General features: G+C 42.1%; 1 protein-coding gene across 3 annotated transcripts in view; it reads right to left on the reverse strand.

Moving 5' to 3' along the window:
* LOC128877907 (beta-1-syntrophin) overlaps positions 1 to 13,253 on the reverse strand; it is an 18,444-nt gene extending 5,191 nt beyond the window's left edge. The window contains exons 1-3 of one of the 3 annotated variants that reach the window (XM_054125550.1): positions 13,093 to 13,253; positions 11,693 to 11,956; positions 10,304 to 10,576 (exon numbers count right to left, since the gene is read on the reverse strand). In XM_054125550.1, coding sequence (XP_053981525.1) covers positions 10,304 to 10,576; positions 11,693 to 11,956; positions 13,093 to 13,114 — 559 coding nt within the window. In that variant the 5' untranslated portion in view covers positions 13,115 to 13,253. Of the gene's footprint in view, positions 1 to 6,095; positions 6,537 to 10,303; positions 10,577 to 11,692; positions 13,032 to 13,092 lie in introns of those variants that run through there. The other 2 variants (XM_054125549.1, XM_054125551.1) reach the window with 2 other exon arrangements.
* Positions 13,254 to 23,684: the final 10,431 nt, after the last annotated feature.

The following is a 23,684-nucleotide window of genomic DNA, read 5'->3' on the forward strand; positions in this document are numbered from 1 at the left end:
CTACGCGACCAATCCCGTACCCTACGTTTCGTGTTCTTATTTGACTCGTTATTGTTGGGTATGGGAGGCGCGGATACTACACTATGATTTCCGACAAAAGCAACGAAGTCGAATAATTTAAGGATCAAGCGTGGAAGGAAAAAATATTGCAACCACTTACATTTGTTTCTTTAGTTTTGTTGCAAATATTTATAACCGGGCTACTTTTACAGTCGATTACGTTTTCCGGCGGAATGAGTGTCGGGTTACTTGGACGAACTCTCCTCTCCGTGCAATAACTCATCCCTCGCGTGGAAAATTTATATGTAGAGAGTTTTCTGCCCGGTTTACGGTAGTTTCGATTTTCCAAATTTACATCCAGACCTGCGGGGTTTGTTTACTGTTTCATATCACGCTGTTACGCGTCCGTAAAAGCGGACTTTTGGTTTGTAAACGACGGCGAATGTACTGCACATGTTTTCACATGAAATTCCACGAAAAAGCAAGACGGTCTCTTTTTATTTCCATGCACCAGCTGCGGAAATTGCAAGGTTGTCCTTTTTGAGTGATGTTTAATTAAATTTCGTTTGAGAAATAACAAACTTGTTTCGGCTATATCTCGTATTTATTGATAACGATATCAAATACTTGCTGCACAAGTATTAAACAGAAAGTAATGTAAATGAAAAAGATAGGATATATGCGAACGACTACTTTGTATTTTTATGTTTAAATTTGATCGAATATACAGAGTATAATACGTAAAAAATATGTGTTTGAAATAAAGACTCAGAAATCTGTTGTAAAATTTCAGCGTACAAAGCTTTGTTTTCGGGAAAATTGGGTTTGAATGGTTCAAATTTAACAATGGAGTGTGCATTTCATTACGTTTTAACGAATGCACGCATTTGCAATTCATTGTACCTATTACTTCTTTTGTTTGCAAAAATCAACGATGGTAGTATCGAATATAACGTAACATGTTTCGTCATTTATTTATTTAATTATTACGTGCCTTGTAATAATTAATGTTACTGCGACTAATCGAGGTTAGGGTTGAAAAGTGTATATAGATTTTCGGGACATACTTGACTCGTTAAAACAAAGCGTTTCAATGATTAGAGCTGTCATATTCTGACCGCGGTCAAATAAATTGGCAACTCTGAAGGTTTGTTTGTCGGTGACGTTGTCATTGTCGCGTTTGACTACATAACGGTGGCACGTTTGTATCAGACGATCTGATTCACTTTTAGACGTTTCTACGAACTCTAGTCAAGCGGATGATGATCTTTTTAAGTTTGTAGTTCAGATCGTTGCACTCATAGGACGCTGGCCAAAAATTGTTGGACGTCGCCTGCATATAATGCACTGAATACCAGCGGGAAATGGTTTAGCTAAATACTTTGTTTTAAAGATGACGACTTTTTTGACATTTATTTGTTCCTTGAGGATAGTGTCGAGGATAGTGCACTTCGGTATGCTTTACATTTACAAAAAGTTTCATTTAAATCGGAATTTCTAACTTCGAAAGCTTCCTTTGTTGAACGATTTTTTCGAAAATAGACATTCATATGTAGATTTACCTCATTTAGAATTATTTCACTTTAATGAAAACATTTTTTCAATAGAGGTATTTATTTCATAAAATTTATTTGAATTATTCTTCATAATACCATCGAAAGTAAAATGATCTCCTTTAAAACGTGCCTTTTCCCCGATACGTTTCAATAATATAACAAATGAAAAGCCTCGTCGATGTGCTTGAAAGTGTTGATTGATGAAATTAAATTCCTCCAAGTTTCGCTCTCTGTTTAATTGTTATCGATTCTCCGTGTAAAAGATACGCTGAATTAAGTTATAAATGATGAAGTTTATTCATGAATTTTATTTTCAGCGCTGGTCGATAAATACTGGTTATTCTCGAGAATGCTACAAGTCAATTAAACGTTTTATAAAATTACGATTCTATCTGGTAAAATGAAATTCATGCAAATATATTTGTTCAAGCATAGTAGGCGAAGTAAATGATGATTCAACGTTTATTTTTCCGAATAGAAACGTATAACCTTTATATAAAACTTTTATTGTGCTGCTACTGCGATAACAATCCTTCGACGCGAAATTATTCTCCGAGTGTCTGGCATGTTTATATTTCCCCCAGCAGTACAAACAATAGCTGCGTTAGTGTTCCAGTAACAAAAACATGGTGTATACTACGTAATTCGTCTTTGCAGTCTGGAATTGCTGAAAAAGCATCGCATTCGGGGAAGAGGAAAGTGAATTAAATATATAAAGTGAGTTTTAAACAACATCGAATATGATTACGCATCGTTTTTTTCAGAAAGAAGAAATTTTGGTAATTCGCAACTGAAAAGAGAGTACTATACTCAGCCCAAAGCAAGTGCACAAATAGAAAGGAATAGAGGGTAAAAATAAAATGAAAGCGGGACACTGCGCGTCGCTGTGGTCGCATAAATAAATGCACTTCTAGTTCATTATTTCTTTTATTCTTTTTCAACGTGAACGACTGCGACACGAGAGATGCAGAAAAATGACGTGAAATGTAATAACGAAAATATTTGAAAAAAAAAAAAAAATATTTGATAGGAGAAGGCTGGAATTGGATCCTTTCTCTGGGAAACGAGACAGGCACCGTAAAGTAAATACTATCGAAGCACATTTTTTACTCCTCCTTTATAAACGGTCTGCAAATTTGTCATTGCATTGTAATTAAATGTACAGAATATTCCTACTTGCTAATGTTCGGTGCGTTCTTCGGACACGTGAGTGTCTAATTACTCGGAGCACGGTTCCGGTAAATCGTAGCGATTTGTAGGATAAGCGTTCCCTTCGCGGTATTAATTACGTAACAGTGTAATAGGAAGTTGGAAGCGATAATAACGATTTCCAATTTCGCTTCAATTACTATTCTGACATCTGGTACACGTTGAGGTACAATGCACGCGTTTACATTACTTGTTACGCATACGCGAATCGATTCGGATCGAACCAATGGGCGATGGTAAAATAAGACAGAATTGTGCGTGGCCCATGAGTGCAAGGCGTCGCTAAAATAATTAATAGCGTCATTGCATGCCGAGCGTAGCGTACTATGTTTGCGTGCAAAACGATAACTTGCTCTCGTATTAACGGGCAATATCCACCGAGCCCCAACTCAATTTTTAAAAAGCTTTCGCCGCCTCATAGACGGGTCAGAGAAGGGGACGTGAATTTGTTAGCTTTGGTAACTCAAGTTTAAGTGGTGAGACTACTTACTTACAATAACTTACTTACATAATTACTTACAATGCTACATGCAATCTCGCTACAATGTTTCGTCGAATGTCCATCGAAGGATATTTTTCGTCGTATTTTTTTTTTGCTCGTGTAAAATATAAGAAAGTGTATCGATTAAACGTTGTTTGTCTTTAAGAGCCCCCGTTTCCTGGTGGCGCCTGGGAACGCCATCTCATACATCACGCGAAAGATCTCAGTAAACTTTGAACTATCGCCCAAGTATTTTGTCATTGTCTCCATAGTTCCTCAGAAAATAACTTGCAACGTTTTAATTCACTCTACCTATTACAGAATTATAAAATATCATTTCCAGCACATCGTCCATTTAAAAATCTTTGGAGAGAAATTCAATTCAACCTTGTTACTTTATCTCCTTTTTCTTCTCTTCCGTTATTTCTTTCCTAGTCCTTGTTTTCTCTTTCTTCCAACACGGTCAATCAAAGTTTTATTTCAATCGTACAAACGACATTCGTTTTGAAAACGTGCGAAACAAATAAACGAGCGAACTTTTCCTCTCTGTACTATTAGTGCGAAGTGTGATAGACACTCGAACGCATAATGAAAGGGTAATAAGCGATCGTAACGGGGTCGAAATGCAGGCAAAATAAAAGCAGGTCGAGCCGAAGTTATTCAGAAACGCATCATGCCATAAAAATAAGCGAGTCCTTGCGTCACCAGGCATCGAACGTAATCGACTGTGTACACGCTTAGCGTTTTGACTCGTTATCGTTGTCCCTTGAGGAAAGCTCTTTTTATTTCTGCGATAAAGGAGGCATGCGCATTCCTGTCGATCCCCTGCGATGTTAGAAATAGCGAGGAACCCTTTGTCGACTTTTTCCTGATCGCGACCCTGATCCTGAACAAGACTCGATTCGTATGGATCGTTCGACTAACGGCGACCGAAATCGTGCGGTAGATCGACTTGGCACTCTTCCGATTTCATCCTCTAGACGACAATTACGTTTCTCTACAAATTTCTGTATTTTCGAGTTGGCGCGGTTCCGGCATTTAGTACCGTCTGTTTTATTTTCCATAATAATTGCCAGCGACACGATGATTAAGTTTAGAGGATTTTTGTCTGCTCGCTACGGTTCTCCCCAAAAATCATTAAGAAGTTCCCGTTTGATCGACGGCTAATTAATAATGCGAGCCCTGCTCCGAAACATTGAACATTCTAAATTAATTGCAGGTGAGCTGCAATCGACCGTGGTCGAGGAAATCTAATTTTATTGCCATGCAATTAGTTCACGCCACGGACAAATTTGGTTGAAACAGCAGCTCTCGCGTGCGTCTTGTTCAATGTCGTGCTGATTTAAACGAATTAGCTACAAGGGGGCATAGTATTTCAGTCCCAAAAGAAGATATTTTCGTACGATTTCTTCAGGGTCGCGGGGAGAATAATTATCGATGTTGACCATGACTTCGTTCAACCGTCGATATTTGGAAACGTTGAAGTCTCCTATAGTCGCTTTCTGTATTTACCTCGTCGTCGATTTATATTTCTCTATTGTTGTTAAATAATAATTGCATCGAGTTTAATTAAAACACGTAACAAAAAACGCAGGAATAAACATAAATTAATAGCAGTAACGGCGCACCAAAGGCAGAGTATCGCGATAATATTACTCTGCGTTAAGCTCCGTATTATAATTTAATAATGTAGATTAACCGGATTTCTGCATTAACACTCCTGCGAAACGACGATTACAGGCCATTGTACAATTACTATACGTTACTTCCGTTTCGAACTCTGCGAAGTTTCCAGCGAATTGAAATTACGAAGCCTAACTACATATCGACGCACGTATTATTATCTTCGATCTCGGTCTAAGACAAATTTCAAATTTATTTAGAGAGCAATTTAGAAATAGAATTTCAAAAAAAACTCAAATGTACGCTATCCTTCCAAGCGTGCGAATAATAAATTTCACGTAGCGCAAGTTTTGTCATTGTGTCTCGAAAATGCGAAAATTTATAACAGCATTGTTCCTATGACTTTCAAGAGTAAACAGCATAAAAGTTGCCCGCTTTGGGATATATTTCATACAAGAAACTTTAATGCCACGAGGGACTTCCATCTGACCTGGCAAACATTCGCTATAGTAATATCATTTTTCACTCACGCAGCTCTCTCTTGTCCGATTTCATAGCGATTCGTAAGCGTTTCAATATTTACCACGATCTATATTTAAACTCGCCGTCGAATCGTCTGATAAAAATTCCAGAAATTTCACTCGCATCAAATAATCACTTTGTCGAACATTCGCGAAACGCTATATATTTAACTTTGGAATTTTGTCGTCGGTTGTCGACGCGTGTACGTCCCGATTAGGCGTACGTATATTCAATACAGGTGCAACGATAAGTATATCTGGCAAAAGAGTATTTTAGACCAGGAGCATCGACACCGACAGCGGCAACGTCTGAGCTGCTTCAAAGGAATTCCGTATGAACATAACGTATAAATTGACGTATTTTTTTCATAGATCGTTAAATTACACCTGAAGGAAACACGTTAAAATTTCTACTTATCGATAACTAAATAAAAAACTTGAACGGACCAGTCGTTTCGGTTCATCTTTCTGGAACCCACTTCAGGTATTGACCGACAAACGTCCACTTAAGTAGAGAAACACAATAAAAAGGCCAGTACAATCCCGGAAACCAATAAAAATAGAAAGTAAAGATAACAAATAGGTACTCGCGAATTTCTGCCGAGTTATTATTGTTCTCACGAAAAAGGAAGGCTCGAGAGGAAGTTTTCCCAAGAAAATTCACCGAGTTCGTGCTTCAAAGCAGCGATAAATAATAACATTTACCATGAGTCGACGAACCGAGCCTCGTGAGGGCCTGGCCCTCCCTGCACCAAACTCTGAGCATGCACTTCAGCAGCTCTTCCAAGGCTTTCTTCAAGGACACATCTGTTCCTAGTTCCGTGGAACACTCCGAGGCCACGCAATCGCACACCATCGCGTCAAGGACCGACGCGACGATCTCGACGTGAAGTTAACGCGTCTCTCGTGACTGCTGATTCGGATGGAGAGAGAAGAAGAAGAACGGAAAAGCCCGATTTCCGATTTAGCGTGCGCGATATAGAATCGACGGAAGCCGCGCGGTATCTCCAGGGACGATTGCACCGATTCGCGTCCCAAAACGTGGGAGTCGAGGCTCAATTTTCCGAAGAGGATGCCTTCGGTCGACTCTTGGAATGCGACTCGCCGCCCTGACCCACTGACTGTCAGCCAAAAGCTTCTACTTCCACTCGCCACCCTTCTGCCCCACCGCGTCCCACCGTCGCCCTCGACTAAGCGGGACTGCAATTCGACTTAACATCTCACGAGATATTCGGACGACCGCGAATCGTCTTTCCACGTACAGTGTGTAAAAATGTATCAACTATTCACCCTAGAATTGGGAGCATTTCTCGAATTTTTCCTTGTATCCAATTTCTTTTTTAAATTCAATCATCTTTCAAACGTACAGTGTTCGAAAAAGGTATCAACTATTCACCCTAGAATTGAGACTACTTCGAATTTTTCTTTATGTTTGTATCGTTCCGCTCGACGCTCGCTAATTATTATTATTTTAACGTTTTATCGGTGTTATCGATCACGTCGACAGCCGAAACGATTGCATTTTCTAGAAACAATTCGCCTATTCTAATCAAGCAACGACCTATTCGTCACGCGCGCCTGGTGGACGCCGATGGCGTAGAAGCGTCGGTACCAGCCGACGCTCGGCGTCTTTCTCTCAGCTGCGGCGTTTCGATTATATTTAGCCGGAGTATTACGCGGTACTTATTTAAAGAAACGGGAAGAACGGACTCTCTCTTTTTTCCTCTCCGCGTCTCCGGTGCGCTCGTCTTTCTTCCGCTCCACCTTTGAGCACGTTTTCCACCTCCGTCACGGAGCGTGACCCCTTTCCGCTTTCTCTTTTCGATATGGGTCTAACTGATTGGGAGCGATTTCTTTGCTGGCGTGTTCGGCTCCGTGGAATTCTTTGACGATGAGGCGCCCCGCGATTGAGTGAATTTTAGTTACACCAGCCTGTCTGTCGGGGTGATGGAATTCCGACGTTCAGGCGCAACGTAAATGTAACGAGTCGTTGATCATTTAAGAGCGCATTTTAGAAACAAAAATACGGGTATAAATTGATTAAGTAATTTGATCGAGGTAATTCAATGTTGGAATAAGTTGCGGTACCACGAGGTTCTGGAATTGCAGTGCCACGCGTGATGAATCGAGCGGCCACAGAGTATGACCCACTAATGGGTCAAGCCGACGTGAATGTGTTAATAATATAACAGTTTATTGCGCGTTACTCCTACGAGTTTCTGCAAGAGACTGACTGGCATCTGCCAGCTCCTTTCATCGTCAGTTTTACAACAGAAACGTCGTTGAATTTTCCGCTTTCTTCTAAAATCTTTCGACAATTTAATCTCTTCGAAGACGAGTTCTATCTTCGTATTTCTTCATATTCCGTCTTCGTTATCTTCAAGTCTAGACCTCGTTAGCTTTGTCGCGCAACCTTGCCTGGATCTATTCTGGCTACAGAAATTCAAATGTCTCGATACACCGCGGGAAGTGATTCGAAAATTTCCATGTACGAAGGATGCTTGTCCCCTGCGAATATTTCAAAGCATGCCGATAGCGAATCAACATACGTATGCGTTATCTATAAAATGCTATCTAGATAGAGCGTGTTTTCCGAATGAAGTGATCGTTTTATCAATTAAAGAGACCACGTTTTTCGTGTTCAAATATGTTCGATAATATCGTACGACATTTAGACTGCTTTTACCCGAGGCATTAAATTCTAGAATAAGGAGAACAAAAAACGCGATCAAAAGTATTCATCTTAATTAAATTCCTCGCGTGTTCCGTTAATGCGTCCCTTTCAGTTTCTCTTTACCCGAAAAATGTCGACTTATTGGAGTGACGTATCGCGCACAATTCCGCTTTTCTGACACGACCATCGCGGCAGGTATGTCTACACGCAAAACGTAGTGTGTAACATGCAACATCTTCGGAGGATTGTAAATGCTCGTCGGAAGCACCACGTCTGAGAGCATAAATTTAGTGGCAGCTTTATAGCTGTTATATATCGCAAGACGAATTTAGCGAGTATTTATGCAAACATAGAGACACATTCTCCGCGTACTACGCAAAGAATGCCGTGAAAATTTCTACACCCTCCATCGATTATTTCATATCGTCTAATTTCTTTGTCGCCAACGGGTAAAGTCTGTTAATCTTTCTAATTAATTTGTAGAAATTCGTTAATAATTCAAGTAGTTAATAACAGGTTACGTCACGCGCGATATGTTTCGCATGGCGCGAGCTACGATTTGTACATTTCTACGTGGCAGAAACAGCAGATAAATTTCATTCGTTAATGCAAAGCGAAACCAAATGTTTCCACAAGAAAGTGAAACAGCTCTTCATTTAACTCTCATTGCGAAACGAGCTATCGAGTTTATTTAATTGTTGGTACAACGGAAAAGCGATCGATTTTATGCGAGCTACACTCGATTTTAAGTGCAGCAGTCACTGTTAAATATAGTGCGTTAAGTGGAATGTATTTAAAACGCTGATTCTTGTTCCGAAACGATCGATGTACCATTTCAGCATTGTCGGGTATGTTTTAGCGAAAGCTTTTACAATTTTTCCTGGCGACTTTTCGTTATTAGTGACATTAGGTTACTTTTAAATTTGCGCAGTAGAAAGAAACAAATAATTCAGTGTCTGAAATGTTATTCTTTCTGTTTTATTTCAAACTGTTTCTGACCAGATCTGTTTACTTCTTTTCTCTTCTTTCTACCCTATAAATTGGTGAGATCTGTAGTTACTAAATTTTTCTTACAGGAAAAATAAACAGTAGGATATACCGCTTCATTGCGATGAAAATTTACTTGTACTCGTAGAGGATGAAAAATATGCAACTGAAATTATTTATAAATCTATAAAAGTCATTCACGCATTAGTTTATTGTTACGAAGGTTGGTTATTTTAATGTCTATAGAACTAATTATCAACTTATCAATAATAGCCATATGTTGTATAGGGAAATAATAAATCGATTTATCTAAGCCCTGGCAGCAACCTTGATTACAGATATTTTTATATACTGAAACAATTTTTCTATCCAAGTTTATCTGCTATAATCGAAACGAAAGAGACTAATTCCAGAGAATGCATTTCAAAACTTCAGATTTATTATTGTTTAACTATAATTTGCCAAATATGTATCCTATTCGAATATGAATTCTGGTATGCGAAATTATTATAGTGATGCCATCTAGCGTATCAGCACTTGGACAACTAGAAACTCGTCGAGGAGGATATATTTGACACGATATGTTTCTCACATGGCTCGCAAGCCTTACTCGTAAAACTCCTCGAGCAACTAAAAATATGCAAAGTACGTCATTTTATCGTTTGGGCGTTCCCGAAACAACTTTTCGATTTATACAAAAATAAAAGATCATTTTTTACATTTGTTAAACTTTCTTTGTTAATCGTAAACCGTGGGAAGACTGTCTAAAACGTCTGACCCAATGCGACTCGCGATTCTATCCAGAACTAATCTTTCCATCTCCTACACATACCAGCGAGCAATGTAAAACTCCCGCCACCGCGGAGTGCACTTCGCGCAAGCAAGTGTGCCACTTAAGAGCTTAATACATTCTTGCGGTATAATGAGGTGTTTTGTCTCCTGTAAACTACCTTGTATATCGTTAAGGAATTTTCGGTGCATTAACCCCTTCGCGTCAGCACCTAGTCGCAACGAACGTCGTTTCTTTCTCTTAACGCGCGTCAGCTTGTACTATCTCGAATACAATGAAATTCTACAAAGAAAATACGTATATCCATCGAATTTATGTTCGTATTGGAAAATTGTTTACGAGAACGTAGAAGATAAAGAATCGATAAATTATTTTTTACGATTGAAGCTAGTGTTTGTCGAAAACGAGTGGCACGAGGGGGTTCAGATAGAAGTAAAAGAAGAGCGTCGTCCAGTAACTTACCGAAACTATTAGTCTGTATCCTTTTATACATTTCCCCGCTGCTTTTTCGATGCACCATCCTGTGCGTCGCCGCCTGATACTTCTTCCGAAAGTTTCTCTCGCTTTCCGTCGATTCCTGAGAACTTCTCCTCTCTTTGACGATACTTTCCGGAACCTCCTCGCCGCCGTCTCTGTTGTCTGGCCTCCTCCACGCATGGCTTTCCTCGAGGTCGCCGATGTAAATCCATTCGCTGCTCGTGTACGGCTCCACGTAGCTGTCCTCGTCTTCGCGACCTGCCATTTTCAACGAAGAGACGAAACGCTGAGCGCGTGAGATCAACATGGAATTTTCTGCTCAATTTAAAAGGCTGATAGGATCCGTATGCCGGAGGGAATATTCTTATAGAATAAAAAAAAAACCGAATATTGCTATTGAAATATTTTCTGAAACACGTCTGGGTGAACTTTCAGTTCCATTTTTGATACCTTCGCGTCTTTAGAAGCGGCTCGAACCATGAAAACGACACCGCTTTGGGTGCTTCGAAAGGCTCGGTACGCGGTACCTTTAAAGATTTCTACTTGTTGCGTCGCAAATTAAGCAGGCAAACACGAAGATTTTCAAACACGAGGCATAATTTGGCTACGTGAACAAAATTTGTACGCGTTGTAATCGTGTTATATTAATATTATATGTTATCATGTCATATTACATTTCGCTAGGAATGCGATCTTATTAGAATTCTAAAATAAAAATCGTGTTCGTTCGAAGTAAATTGAAAAGCAAAAAAATGTATCTTTCTCAACGCTGTATTCTACCGCGTCATAAAGAGCGGGGTAACTAATCTTCTTAAAGAAAGATAAATAGTAACGGGAAAGCGCGTAAAACTTTTCTCCGTGACGGCCGAGCTCCACTCAATTTTTCAATCGCGTTTCATTATGTAACTTTTTACAAGGGTGGTGCTTGCCCACCTTTATTACGCTCGTTCCGCAATACTCCGTACATCCATTTCACCGTGGAACGCGTTTTCCACCAGATATGAAGGCTGTTAATGAAGTTTATGCATCAGAACTTTTTAAACGTCTTTTTTACGAGGCGCTGCGCACAAGTTCTTATTACAATGTTTTATGCGCGTTACGAGAAACGGGGAGAAACGCATCCTTGCGGAGAGTTTGAGTAGCAACTAACCACTCCGAATTAGTGAAATCTGAAATTTGCATCTATATAGCACGCGAAAGGATTAACACGTGGACCGCCACGTCACCCACTTATGGGTGACAAAAAATGTTCACCGAGGAAGTAAATAAATTTATTCTGAAAGCGAGACGTCGAAGAAAATTAATTTGGATAGGATTGGTAAATCCTAAACAGGTTGCAATCTTAATTTGTCGCAATTGAAACTTTCGTCTAACCTGTGAGAATTTCCAAACTGATATCCGTGCTTCTGGCTTGAAGCCTCTTCCTGCCCGCAGCGGTTTCGTCGATGGATCCTCTGCTTCCTCGTCTGGGGGCAGCTCTTTCTTCCGATTTTGCCCTAACGTCCGATCTGCTCCCGCGTCGGTGCCTTCTGTCGCCTCGATCCTCCGATCGATACCTCTTGTCGAACTTCTTGTAGAGCCTGTGCCCGGATACGTGCTTCGAGGACGCCCTGTACCCTTCCGGGGAGTCCGCGAAACCTGCTGGCGGTCGAACGATCTCTTCCGAGACCTCGAGGTGGAGCAACATGACGGCACGCACGATAGAGAAAAGAGGTAGATAGACCGACAGATAGAGAGATAGATCGATCGGAATTTCGAGATTTTAAGATTGAAAATCTTTTTATTTTCGAACAACCGAAATTCTTGTCCCGTTATACGGTGAAAAATGCTGTGAGGCGATGAAATGGGTGGGTAACAGAATAAATATGTCCCGTTACACAGCTGGAAAAGTGGAGGGGGAATGCGAAGGACAGCGAATAAAGAAGAGAATTTTTCTTTCTTTAAGAATTTACAGATACGTGGCAACTCTCGCTTGTAAGAATTTTAATCAACATTTGCGAAACATCGATTCGTCCATTTCGTTTAATCAGCATGGACAAACCGAGACCGATCCATACTAATAATTACGTCAAGCGTGAGTATTTTAGCAATTGAAATAGCGTTTATTTAATTCATTTTATTTGGTTTGATTAAAATTGATCGATAAACATCATTCATGTTTTCAGAAACTACCGATAGCACACGACAGAAAACACGACGACACGGTGAAAAATAAAAGAATGATAAAATTTGAAATAAAGATCGTAGTATTAGACTCGACGAGTAAAAATTTTAATCACCCACTCATCCTACGCACAATAAGGATCACTTTCAGCTGTCGATTCCATTTCATCCCTCTAGCTGAACAGGAAAAAGAAATGCGCAGTCTCCATACATATGGAAACGGACGTACTAGATTAAGTTTCTTACAAGCAAGCATTATCGAATCCAGATTTTTCTGTTCCACTGCAGCTGTCAATATCATTTACTTTGTTGTACTTGAGATTTTCAAGTCACTGCTTGGATAAAAGGCGGGGCTCGATAAATTACAGAAATAGAAAGGAAGGAAGAAATTTCAGACCGAAGCCACAACTAACTACACTATGAACTACAGTCTTTAATCATTACCGTTTCGTGTACTACAAGTCTTTCAAATTATGATAATTCTGAACGTGTAATCAGTTCTACTACAAAAAAAACTACTTCGTGTACCGCTACCACCGATTACTTCGCGTCTGCGAGCACTCGTATCTTACTTTTCAGAGAAAGAATTTAATAAACAATAAATAATTTACCTCTCTGCCACAGTGATGGCATTGCAGGGCCTCGAGAGCGCTAACAGCGAGGCATTGGTCCGTGGCCTCGCTGTAAAAGACACTGTCGCTTCCTGGACTGACAGACCTCAAAGACTCCGCTGAAAGAGCTTTCAATCTTGCTTCTGGGCTCTGTGCCTCCACAATCATGGCTCGTTGTCCGTTGTGTCCTGGACTGCGTTGATAACGGCCGGGACTCAGCCTCGAACACATTATGTCGTCCGCCGCGCGTGATCTTCTTCGAGGCAGGCTACCTGTTATGGCTGCGTTCTTGTCCTAAATAGGAATCACGAAACTTTGTTCTCGTATCGTCCCAATACGGTGCTTGTACCTCTTGTTCGAGAAAGCACTTTTATACACGGTAACTTATTTTCCCTTGTTTTCGAAGGTTATCAACCCTTTGAGTTCCAAGGAGCGATATATTGCTGCTCGACGCTGCAAGCGTTATAACTCGTTAAAAAATCAATTTTGCTTTACAAAAATAACGTCAATATCTAACGCACATAGAGTGGCATTTTATTATTGTGGCATTTTAATATTATGTAAAAATGTCACCTACCTTAAAATAAAATTGATCGAAATATACATTTTCGTTTACAATCATGTATCTTTGCTTAAAATTGTCTGGCATTTCTCAGATACGTATGAAAATTTCCTCTGGCACTCAAAGGGTTAAATTCTACCATTTTTCGAGCTATTCCTGACAACATCTACTCACCTCGTTACTCCTCCTTCTGGCCGACACGTAGCCGCTGGTCTTCTTTCTCGGACTCTCTCTGGTCCTCCTGTGCCTCGCTCCATCGGCGCCTTCGCGATGCAGATGATGATGATGGTGATGATGCATATAATAATGATGACTGCAGCTGGAGTCATCCGACGTCGGGACGTGGCCACCGTCTTCGACCGGTTCTGCGCGCCAGTCCTCCTTTTGAGGGCTCCTCGGGATTTGTTGTTGCGTTTGCTGTTGCATTTGCATCAACTGCTGAGTCGTCTCGCGTTTCCTGTTGTTTCTGTGAGAGCTCCTGGCGTTCGTCGATTTGCATCTTATTCTGTGACGATGACTCGGCGTCGGGCTGACCTCAGCATTGTCCATGTAGAGCTCCGCGCTGCGTTCAGTTTCCGCAGCGCTACCCAAAAAGTCGAGAGTGAAGTTTCTTCGACGCTCCTCTTCGCTACAGGCGCGCATATCGGGAGGCGATTCGGCGTAACCCCCCGAGGAGGAACGGTGACCTTCCTGAAAATGAAACAGGAAAAGGGTACGAAATGAAATGAAGTTGAAGAAATTGTATCGAAGCAGCGGCTATCCAACGGAAATCCAAGTAAATTCGTAAAGGTAATCGTAAGCGAGTCAATTGACCTAATTGAGATGGGCTTCGCCCTATGTCACGGTGCAAGTACAGTTAAAACGTCATCGAAGCTGCTCGAAAATTGGATTTCGCGAAATTTACAACCTTCTTCCAACTCGTAAATAGATCATGACATTGAATGAAAGAAATTCGCGAGTATTCAGGTGAACTCTATTCGCAGGGTGATTGGAATTAGTTTAATTATCGTCTTACGTCACGATCCAGCTCCGTTTCTGAGGTGTGTCCGCTCAGAGGTGCAGTCTGCTCGAGTTCCTGACCCAGATCTGTCATCGCATCGTTCATGTCGTAACTGCCTGAACTGCTGCTGCTGCTGGACCTCGCGGGTGACGGTGGCACCTCCAATCCGAATGGAATTTCCGTTTCCTCCAGTATCGGTGGCGGACTGCATGGCTCTTCAACGACAGCCTAACTCGGAATACCACGGAATTTTATCCTCGCGGTCTGACACATTCGCACGGGAAGTTGGGCAATCGATACGTTCCAACAAATCCGAGCGAGTCGAAAATAATACTAACGGAAGCTTTGAAGAAAAAGTTGAAAACATTTTTTTAAGAGAACATTGGAAGAATGTAAGTTATTTCGATTTGTTGTTAGCAGTAGAGTGGCAGTTTAGTTGGAAAATGTCTCTTCGAAAATGATCGACTACCTTTGAGTACTATTAATTTCCACTAATCGAATGCGATGTAGAACGAATTTTTGGAAGAATATATTAAGCATGCTTTTTGCGAAATCTTTTTCATTGCGAATATTTCACCACGTTGGTAGTACGAGGAACATCGTACTTATCGATCATAAAGGACGATATGATAAATAGAACTGTGTCACGCCAATATTATACTTACGAGCCAGTAAAAATTTTACTATACGTGCTGCCCTGATTCTTCCGGTTTCTTTATTTACGCTCGTGTATTTGATATTCGACGAATAGTAGACATGTATTCATTGGATATATACGCGCCACAAATATCTCAGATTGCGTCCCGTATTCAGGCATAAGCAAATACCATGCGAAGCTCTATTTGAAAACGTGAACTCGGATTGCTGCTTCGCGAGGGGCAAATAATAACGTAACATACGAACCATATGAATTTTTTTACATATGGCACTTGATTATTTAATGTAATGCGATTCCTGTTCGCACATTTTGCAACGAGATGAGGACGAGTGCAAAAGGTTAAAAATAAAAATAAACCTGGAACTACTCTGATATCTGGAGTCGAACGAAGAAAAAGGATGCTCATTGCTGCAGTATTTAGCTTCGCTAATTGGATATTATAAAGGGAAGGCTATTGACCCGGAAATCATTACATTACAAAGAACTCGAATATTGGGAGAATAAAAGTATCCGCTAAGGGAAATTGTTCGACGAATTTAGTCTTTTATGGACTGGCAACTAGAAATTATTTCGCCAGAAAGAATTAGCTCACCTCGCTGCGCGCCAAGCTGTAAATGGAACTCGCGCTTTCGAAGGAGCTTCCTTCCGCAGCGGTTGCAGTCGCAGAGACCGACGCCGCGGCGCTCGACGTCTGCGGGGGCCTCGACCAGGAACTGGTCGTTGCGGAGGTGCCGGTTGTGGTCCCAGTCTCGGTGGATGTGTTGGCAGTGACGTAGTCCTCGGTGGTCGAGGTCTCGGATAGGTCTGTGTTCGTTCGGCCACCCGAATCCGTTCGCGCTAAGCTTAAACCGAACTCGCTGGACGATTGCGACTGCGGCTGCGACAATGGCGGTCCAGGACTCGGACGACGGAATCCGCTTCTTGATCTACCGTTGCTCGACGTTACGGACGATTCGACGCTGAGAAGTAATTGCCTTTAAAAATCGCTTCGAGTTTTACACGGAGTGTCACTACCACGGGGCCGAAGGTTCAGCCGTTCGTTGGACGAATTGATTGACTCCGTAAAACAAAAAGTTGAGAGATGCGATGAAATAATGTACGTTGTTTTTTAAAATTCCCTGTATAATATGAATTCAAGTAAATATTGTAGAATGGATAAATATAGATGTAGCTTTCATTAACCGGTATATAAATTTAATAAGAAAGAATAGCCAAAAAATAATCGTTCGTAATGTAACAATTCTTATATGACCGGTGGAGTTAATCGATTTGTCTAGCGAACGGCTCAGATGATGAATGACTCGATCGAACGATGATTGTTAGTAGCATGATTCACCAAGAATGTACCGATTATTTTTCTTGTACTATGGTGTCTTGTTTGTAGTCAACCACCCAGTGTTTTAGTATTTCGGTAAGCGGTGTAACTAAGTCGCAAGCACCGATGAAATTTTCAAACTTTCTCGAGGCATACTTGAGCAATTAACGCAAAGCGTACGATTTCTTACCTTGGTGTCAGCGGCGGGACAGGCGTCACAGGCTCCAGGCGCACTCTTGGACTCGGTGGTCGCGACTCCATCATTTCCTCGGTATCCAACGCCTCGGTGTCCATCGAGGAGCGTTGTTGGTGCTGGAGAAGCAGAAGGTGTCTCCTCCTCGAGGATGGTGTCAGAAGAGCCAACGAGTCTGCCTGGAGAACCGTCGCCTGTGACTCGTTCCAAATTCCATCGCTATGGTCCCTCGTTACGTCGTTGGTTAAGGAGTCGCTCGAGGCGAACGGTGACGTGATCAGACCGGAAATCCCGGTTACAGGACTGAAAAGTAACGGGCAAGTTTGTCCAGGTTGCCGCAGTAGGTGCGACGGCGACGAATAGTCTCTGGGACCCTCCAGAATCCTTCGTGGTGCTGGAATATCGGAAACAGCGGCGACGTTTTAGATACAAACACATTCTTCAGGGAATAGATGAGACAAGAGACAAAACGAGCGTAAAATTAACACGAAGCAAATTAATTTTCATACTTGGTACTGCGGTAGGCGACGTGGGTGACGTAGGAAGCGATTTGGGCAGCATGAAGTCGTCCGATGCTAAACCTTGCACACCATCCTCGAGTGACACGCTTCGCTTGCGGAAAAGTCCTCGACGGATGAGATTCTCGTGAAACTCCTGCGACAACATTAATAAAATAATGTTGTAGCAGCAGTTTCGAGCCAATATACGAATATACTCTTTTTGACGATAGCGACAACGTTGTTTATCGAAAGATACGATGCAGGTTAATTTTGTTACGGTACGATTCAAAGTCTAATAGCACGAACTGAACCGTACACCCACAAACAATGGGAACTACTGTCTCGTTGAACGTTCTCGTTCCATTCCAACTCGCTAGAAATTCAGTTGTCTACGAAGGATTCGAAACTTTGAGAAAGCCGCAACGGAAACGCGCAAGGCTCCTCGCGTGTTTGCATTTAGCACGGAACTGTAGGTCGGTCGTTTCGTACGGAACGTTGGGTTACTCGCCTCTTCGGGGGGATCGTCATGGGACGAACAGACCCTGAGCAAGGACAGTTCCTCTGGCGTCGAGGAGAATTGGACGGGTGCTCTTCTGACGGTCCTGCCCCAGGGTTCCTGATGATTTCTTCTGCACGTGTGAGGATAACTAGGTTCGCCAGCTTCGCCTACGAGCTCGCGTCTCTCCACGCGAATCTCGCCGTCGGAAAGCGTCTTCTGTAACGGTAGGAACCTCCACGTGGACTGGGATATCCGGTTGAGAAGGACACGAGCATCCGGCGAAACGGGAGCTGGCTTAAAGTCTATGAGGATTTCTTGGTCCTCCAAGTCGATGGACCTTCGTTGATCTTCAGGCTGGACAAGAGACGCGAAAAAAGTAAAGTGGCGGGCAGAAGTTTCGGAACAATTACCTTTCGTGCTCCACTTTCCGAGAAAGAAGGGAAAGCGAATTCTAAATGACACAGGGTTAAGGGGGATAACCAGGGCGTCGAGTCTTTCGAGGAAGGTCGACTTTTCAAATTTATTCTCGGGCTTTCTAACTCTTTTTCTATTTCTCCTCTATTTGCGATATCGCGAATAATAATTTAAGAATATGACGACGTTTATGGAATTAAAATAAATAGTTAGAAAAGACGGAACTTAAATTCTACTTTAACGAATGCCATCCACGGATAGATGATCGTTCGCAAAATAATACAAGGCGTAAGTCAAGCATGTTTGTCAAGATTCGTGAATCGAAGAAAGACGCAAAAGCACGACGAAACGAGAAACATCGATCAATAAGTTAATATCCGCAACAACGTGTGTCCTTTAATTATAGTAGACTAACAAGCTTCTGCTCTCCACCACGTTCATTTTGTTACCAGACAGTAATTCGATCACGCTACCATTACAATCTGCTATAAATGGCTTCGAAATTTGATTCTTGTTCGACCACCCTGTTAACAGAGTGGAATCGACTGTCTACTGGAACGGGCTTCATTGATTTATGCAGAACACGCCCTCAAAATAAATTAATTAATTCCGTTCAATTTCGTGAAACGCGTTGACAGCGACGTTACGAACAATTACGATACGATTCCAGAGATTCTGTGAAATCTTACACTGGGAATCAGTATAATTAATTAGACAATCAGTTTTTGGTTAGCAAGATAATTTTCAGTTTGCAAGATTTTGCGTTCTTCGCTAGTTAAAAAAATTCGTTAAAAATCTCTGGATGGTCGGTTCGCAGGAATGTTGGCTGCGTAGGAATTCAAGCGAAAAGCTTAATCGTCGAATACCTAATCGATATGCCCGCCGTGACAATGCTGACATTTCAGATGTAAAATTGAGCTGAATGGAAGCGGCGGGAACGCTTAATCCAATGCGGAATGCGCAATCTAATAATTCGGGATATTTTAGACTGATCCTTCATCGGCGGCGAAATTGAAATCTGTAATATCCTCCTCTCGATCAAAAGCGATATCAAGTACAGGGATTCCTGCTCCTCGAGGAACCGTTCCGAGCGATCCTGCACTCCAAGTAACGAAATCAATGCGATTCGATTCGAGTAGCAAGGGTATAGAGATAATTTACGTCAATCTACCCAGCAGTTCCACCATTTTACCGTTCAACTAAGTTTCTGTTGACAACTTTGGCTTGCAAACACCGACAGATCGATCCACGAGGCAATCGAACCTTCCCTGGCATAGTTTCGTAGACTAAAAGAAGAGCATCGAGTAACGACGAAATAACGAAAATTGCGTGAAATAGACGGATTCGTGTCTGTCTCTCAAACAAAGGGCAACTTGGCACGAGCGTGAAAGTAGGAGTCGTACCTGATTCATAGTTAGTCTTGAATGGCAAATCGAGTTACCTCCAGCTACAGCTTCTTAGCAGTATACAACAAATACGTTTCAAGGATGACTACGTTGGTAACAAAGGGACGCGGAGCTTACGAGATGAAAATTTTAGATCGACCTAGTAAACGTCGTAAAGAAGTTTATTCGATGATACGCGAAGTCTCGAAACGTTGCGAGATATACAGCTTAAATAAATAGAAGGAACTCTAAAGTCCCTCTTCCTTTTTCCCGATCTCGAACGTTTTATCGATACCAGACAAGAGGATTGCTCGAATTGCAAATAAAGTGGGATACTATCCAGTTATCAGCTACCTTTAGAACTACCTTCCTATCGTGAAATATATATTAAATTGCTCGATAGGGTGCAGTTTTACGTCGCATGCAAAATGGAAGACACCTGTAGGTACTTATGGGAATGGAACGTCTTCGGAACCTTTAAACGCTCGCGTCAGGGTTTGCCAAGAGTTGCGAATCGGTGAAAAACTTACAATGCTCGCCACGTGCTCGGAGATGTCCCCGTTGGTCAGAACTTCCTCCACAGCGACGGGGGTGCTGGATGCACGAGGAGGTGGCGTGTCGACGAGGAAAGGCGATCTCGGTGGTTCCTCGCTCTGCGTCCTGTGGAGGGGTTCGTGTTCCGTTTCTTCCTTTCCAGGGGTACCAGTCTGACTACCGCCCAGCGGAGTGCCCAGCTGGCCAGCCTCCGAATAACTTTTCGTCAACTTCCTCCCGTTGAAGAGGCCGTTTGTCTGAGCGCCTTGGGACACCATTTTCACTCGGTGTATCGTCCCGGGACTGAGGCTGACGGGAATCCGACGGCGAAACACGGCCGGGAGCTCCGTCTGGGTCGCCTGAGTCTTCATCGCGCCGCGTTTCGGTGGCTTTTCTGGAACGAAATTCACGCTACAACGGCAAAAATCGACGAACGCGTCTCCAAGCTGATTGCCGACGATGGCATCAAGTTCAGTGGTTGAAATACCGAAGCCAGTGACATGCGAGCCGTTCATTGCAGAAATCGATCAAAATAATTTTGTCGTTTAATGGCGTTAATACGAGAATACTTATGGGACTGACTGTATGGTTGACTATTTTTTGCCTCATAAGTGGCTGATTCGTTCAAACAGCAGGCTCTCTATCCATGGTCTAATAAAAGTCAATTGGCCGCGCGTAGCCATTTAGGGGACACCCTGTCATACCGTTTAGTTCCTCCTACTTCTTCATTGTGGTTTCGTATCAACTTGCAGAGACCCTCCGTACGTCTCAAGTAGGAATACGCAAGAGTGGTGTCTGGAGTATGAGATACAATGGAGGGGTGTGCCGTAATAAGGAGATAGCTCCATTTTTCCAAATTTTCCTCCTTATTGCACCACAAAAAAAGGAATGATTTAAATACGTAAATATCCTCCTTATTGCAACACACCTCTCAATTTATGAGACTCTCTAAACGCGTTTCGACTATTAAACAAAGACTTGACTATGAAAAAAAGGATAGAGATTAGATGAACACAGGAAACCTGAAATTAACCTGATAACATAATTTATCCTGGCGTCGTAATTCGACGTTCGCTGGGAATTAATCGAGAAAGCAAAATTAATGCCTTCGCCGATTCGACCTGGCGCCACTTGGGAATCGAGACTACTATCGATGCAGCGAAACTACTCGAAATCGTTATCATTTCCTATACGAATTCAATATGAAGACCCATTGGGCCGCGTATATTGGCAATTTGGTGGCTAATATTGAGTTAACAGCCGGTCGCTGGGCGAGAAGTTAATATTCGAGTAGGCCTGATAATCTGCAGAGCATGTGGAGTAGAATTGGGAACGAACTTCGGTTCCTTCCAACGCGATACGGTTGAATCGCGATTATTCTAATTGCGCGCTGGCGAATGTTAGCATTTATAATTGGGCCTCTCGGAAGTCAAACCGATCGACAACACCGTTTGCCACGAAGATCTCAATTTCAGCTATCATAAATTTCAGGTAATCGAAACAACGGCTGTACCAACGTTTCTGTATCATTCGCGATGTTAATGTTTAATCCAATTTAGAAAAAGGAATACGATTAGAGCATCGAGCAAGAGTTTGAATCGTTATTAACGTTCCTCTACGAATCCCAAAATTTGTACAGTCTTGGCATTACTTTTCCCTCGAATATTGTTTGCGAGAGATATTAAAAATGTCGAGCGCGTATACGTTAAATCTCGTAAAAGTTTTCGTTTCAGGATCTGTACCTTTTTCCCGGAAGGGGAATAGGGACTGTAAGGGGAGAGACTTTTAAGTGTGCCATTCTATAGAAACACTTTTTTAAAGAGGTGTCCTTAGTCCAGTGAGGATCTATTTAGTTACACGGGCAAAGTGTGTATGTACTTTTGAGGAACGAGTGGAGCTACGCGTTTCGCGAAAAAGTCAGTCGAGAGTCGGCTATGAAAGAGCGTGAATACGTGAAAATTGACCCGTAAAGTGTAGCCATGAGATTCGCGAAATTAAAAAAAAAGAAAAACGATTTCTTATCCGTATTCTTTTTCTCCTAGCGTAACCTAGCCGTAAAAACGGAGCATCCGAGTTTGATTTCTTTTATGGCTTTATCACGCCGAAGTTTAAGACGCGGATACATAATTTAACGAAAGATACCAACTGGGGATACATGAATACGCGAAGTACCAAGTACGAGACGCGGCTAAAGTGCCATTATTAAACTTCAGCTCAAACTTATCCTACAAAGGATCACGAAGAGGATGCTCTCGCGTTATTACTTTCTTTGGGTCTCTTTCTTCGTTCAGAAAAAATTTGTTGGGAAAAATTTGAATACCTTAACTTCCTATGAAAGTGCTTTCCAGGTAGTGTACCTACGATAATTCAGACAGAAAGCGCATTTGCATAGTCTTTCAAAGGCGGATCGTACGATTCTTTAATATAGGTTCTTGTAATACTCTTCGAGCCAATGAGCGTTTCCCACGACTATTCAAAATCTAAATAAATATCTGTCTTTCGATATATTCAACTTTCGACATTATTCGCGGAGCACCGTTTAACGTCTCGATCTCGATACGATAATTTACCCATGAATACCAATTCTGTAAGCAACCCAGCGATTAACTTTACCGTAACCCTCCGTTACCTTCGACGACATCTTCAACAGGTTACGTTACGTAGCGCAGAGCAAATTGACCGCGCGAGTGTTAACCGTTGCTGAACTTATGCATGAGAAAAGAAACTCACCGAGGACAAGAACGCGTGGCTCGCTGGCAGCGTAAGGGTGCATCAGGGGTAAGGTCGAAGGAAGCATTGTGTTCTGCATCGTTGGCTGCGAATCTATAAGCCGTTCCGGGTTCTGCGGTCTCGGAGAACTTCTGCTCCTCGGGACATCAAAGGACGTGAGGGTGTGCGACCTCGCGAAGCTGACGTGCTTCGTTTTCGGGGCTTGAGATGACGGCGGCGGGGGTGCGGGAGGCAAAACCGGCCGTGGACCCTCCAGTTTCGTCGATTCCTCGTCCTCGGGAAGCCAAGTGTACCTTAAATGGAAAAAAACTTTGGAAAACTCCCGCCATGTTGGGGTCAATTGAATCGTGAACCGTATAAGTATGCGAACGGGAGCGATTCAAGTCCTCCCAGCTGGCCAGCCTTTTCTCCCAGCCTCTCTGGAACTCTGTTGGCTCGCAAAATTCAAGGGTTTCGTTTATACGAGACGGTAAATTATTCATTTTGCTAATTTATGCGACACTTTATACAGGAGAGAGAGCCGCTCGGTTATTGCGAATTTAAGCGGACCTTCCACCCTCGAACACCAAAAAAAGGCGTTTCTTTGTGAATTTTTTACTCAAACACTGTTAGCTTTTTCGAACTTTGTACGTTATATTTATTTGCACGTATTTCAAGAAAACATTTCTAGCGTGGATTTGCTCGGAATGGATTAGTAACTAACTGGTTACTGGTTACTAATGAGTAACGCCGTGTGCGCCAGTGACTCGGTTAGCCGTTTGGTCGGTAGACATTTATTTTTCCTTGGTGACTCTCACTTTTT

This window comes from Hylaeus volcanicus, chromosome 6 (assembly GCF_026283585.1).
Source record: "Hylaeus volcanicus isolate JK05 chromosome 6, UHH_iyHylVolc1.0_haploid, whole genome shotgun sequence".
Lineage (NCBI taxonomy): Eukaryota > Metazoa > Arthropoda > Insecta > Hymenoptera > Colletidae > Hylaeus > Hylaeus volcanicus.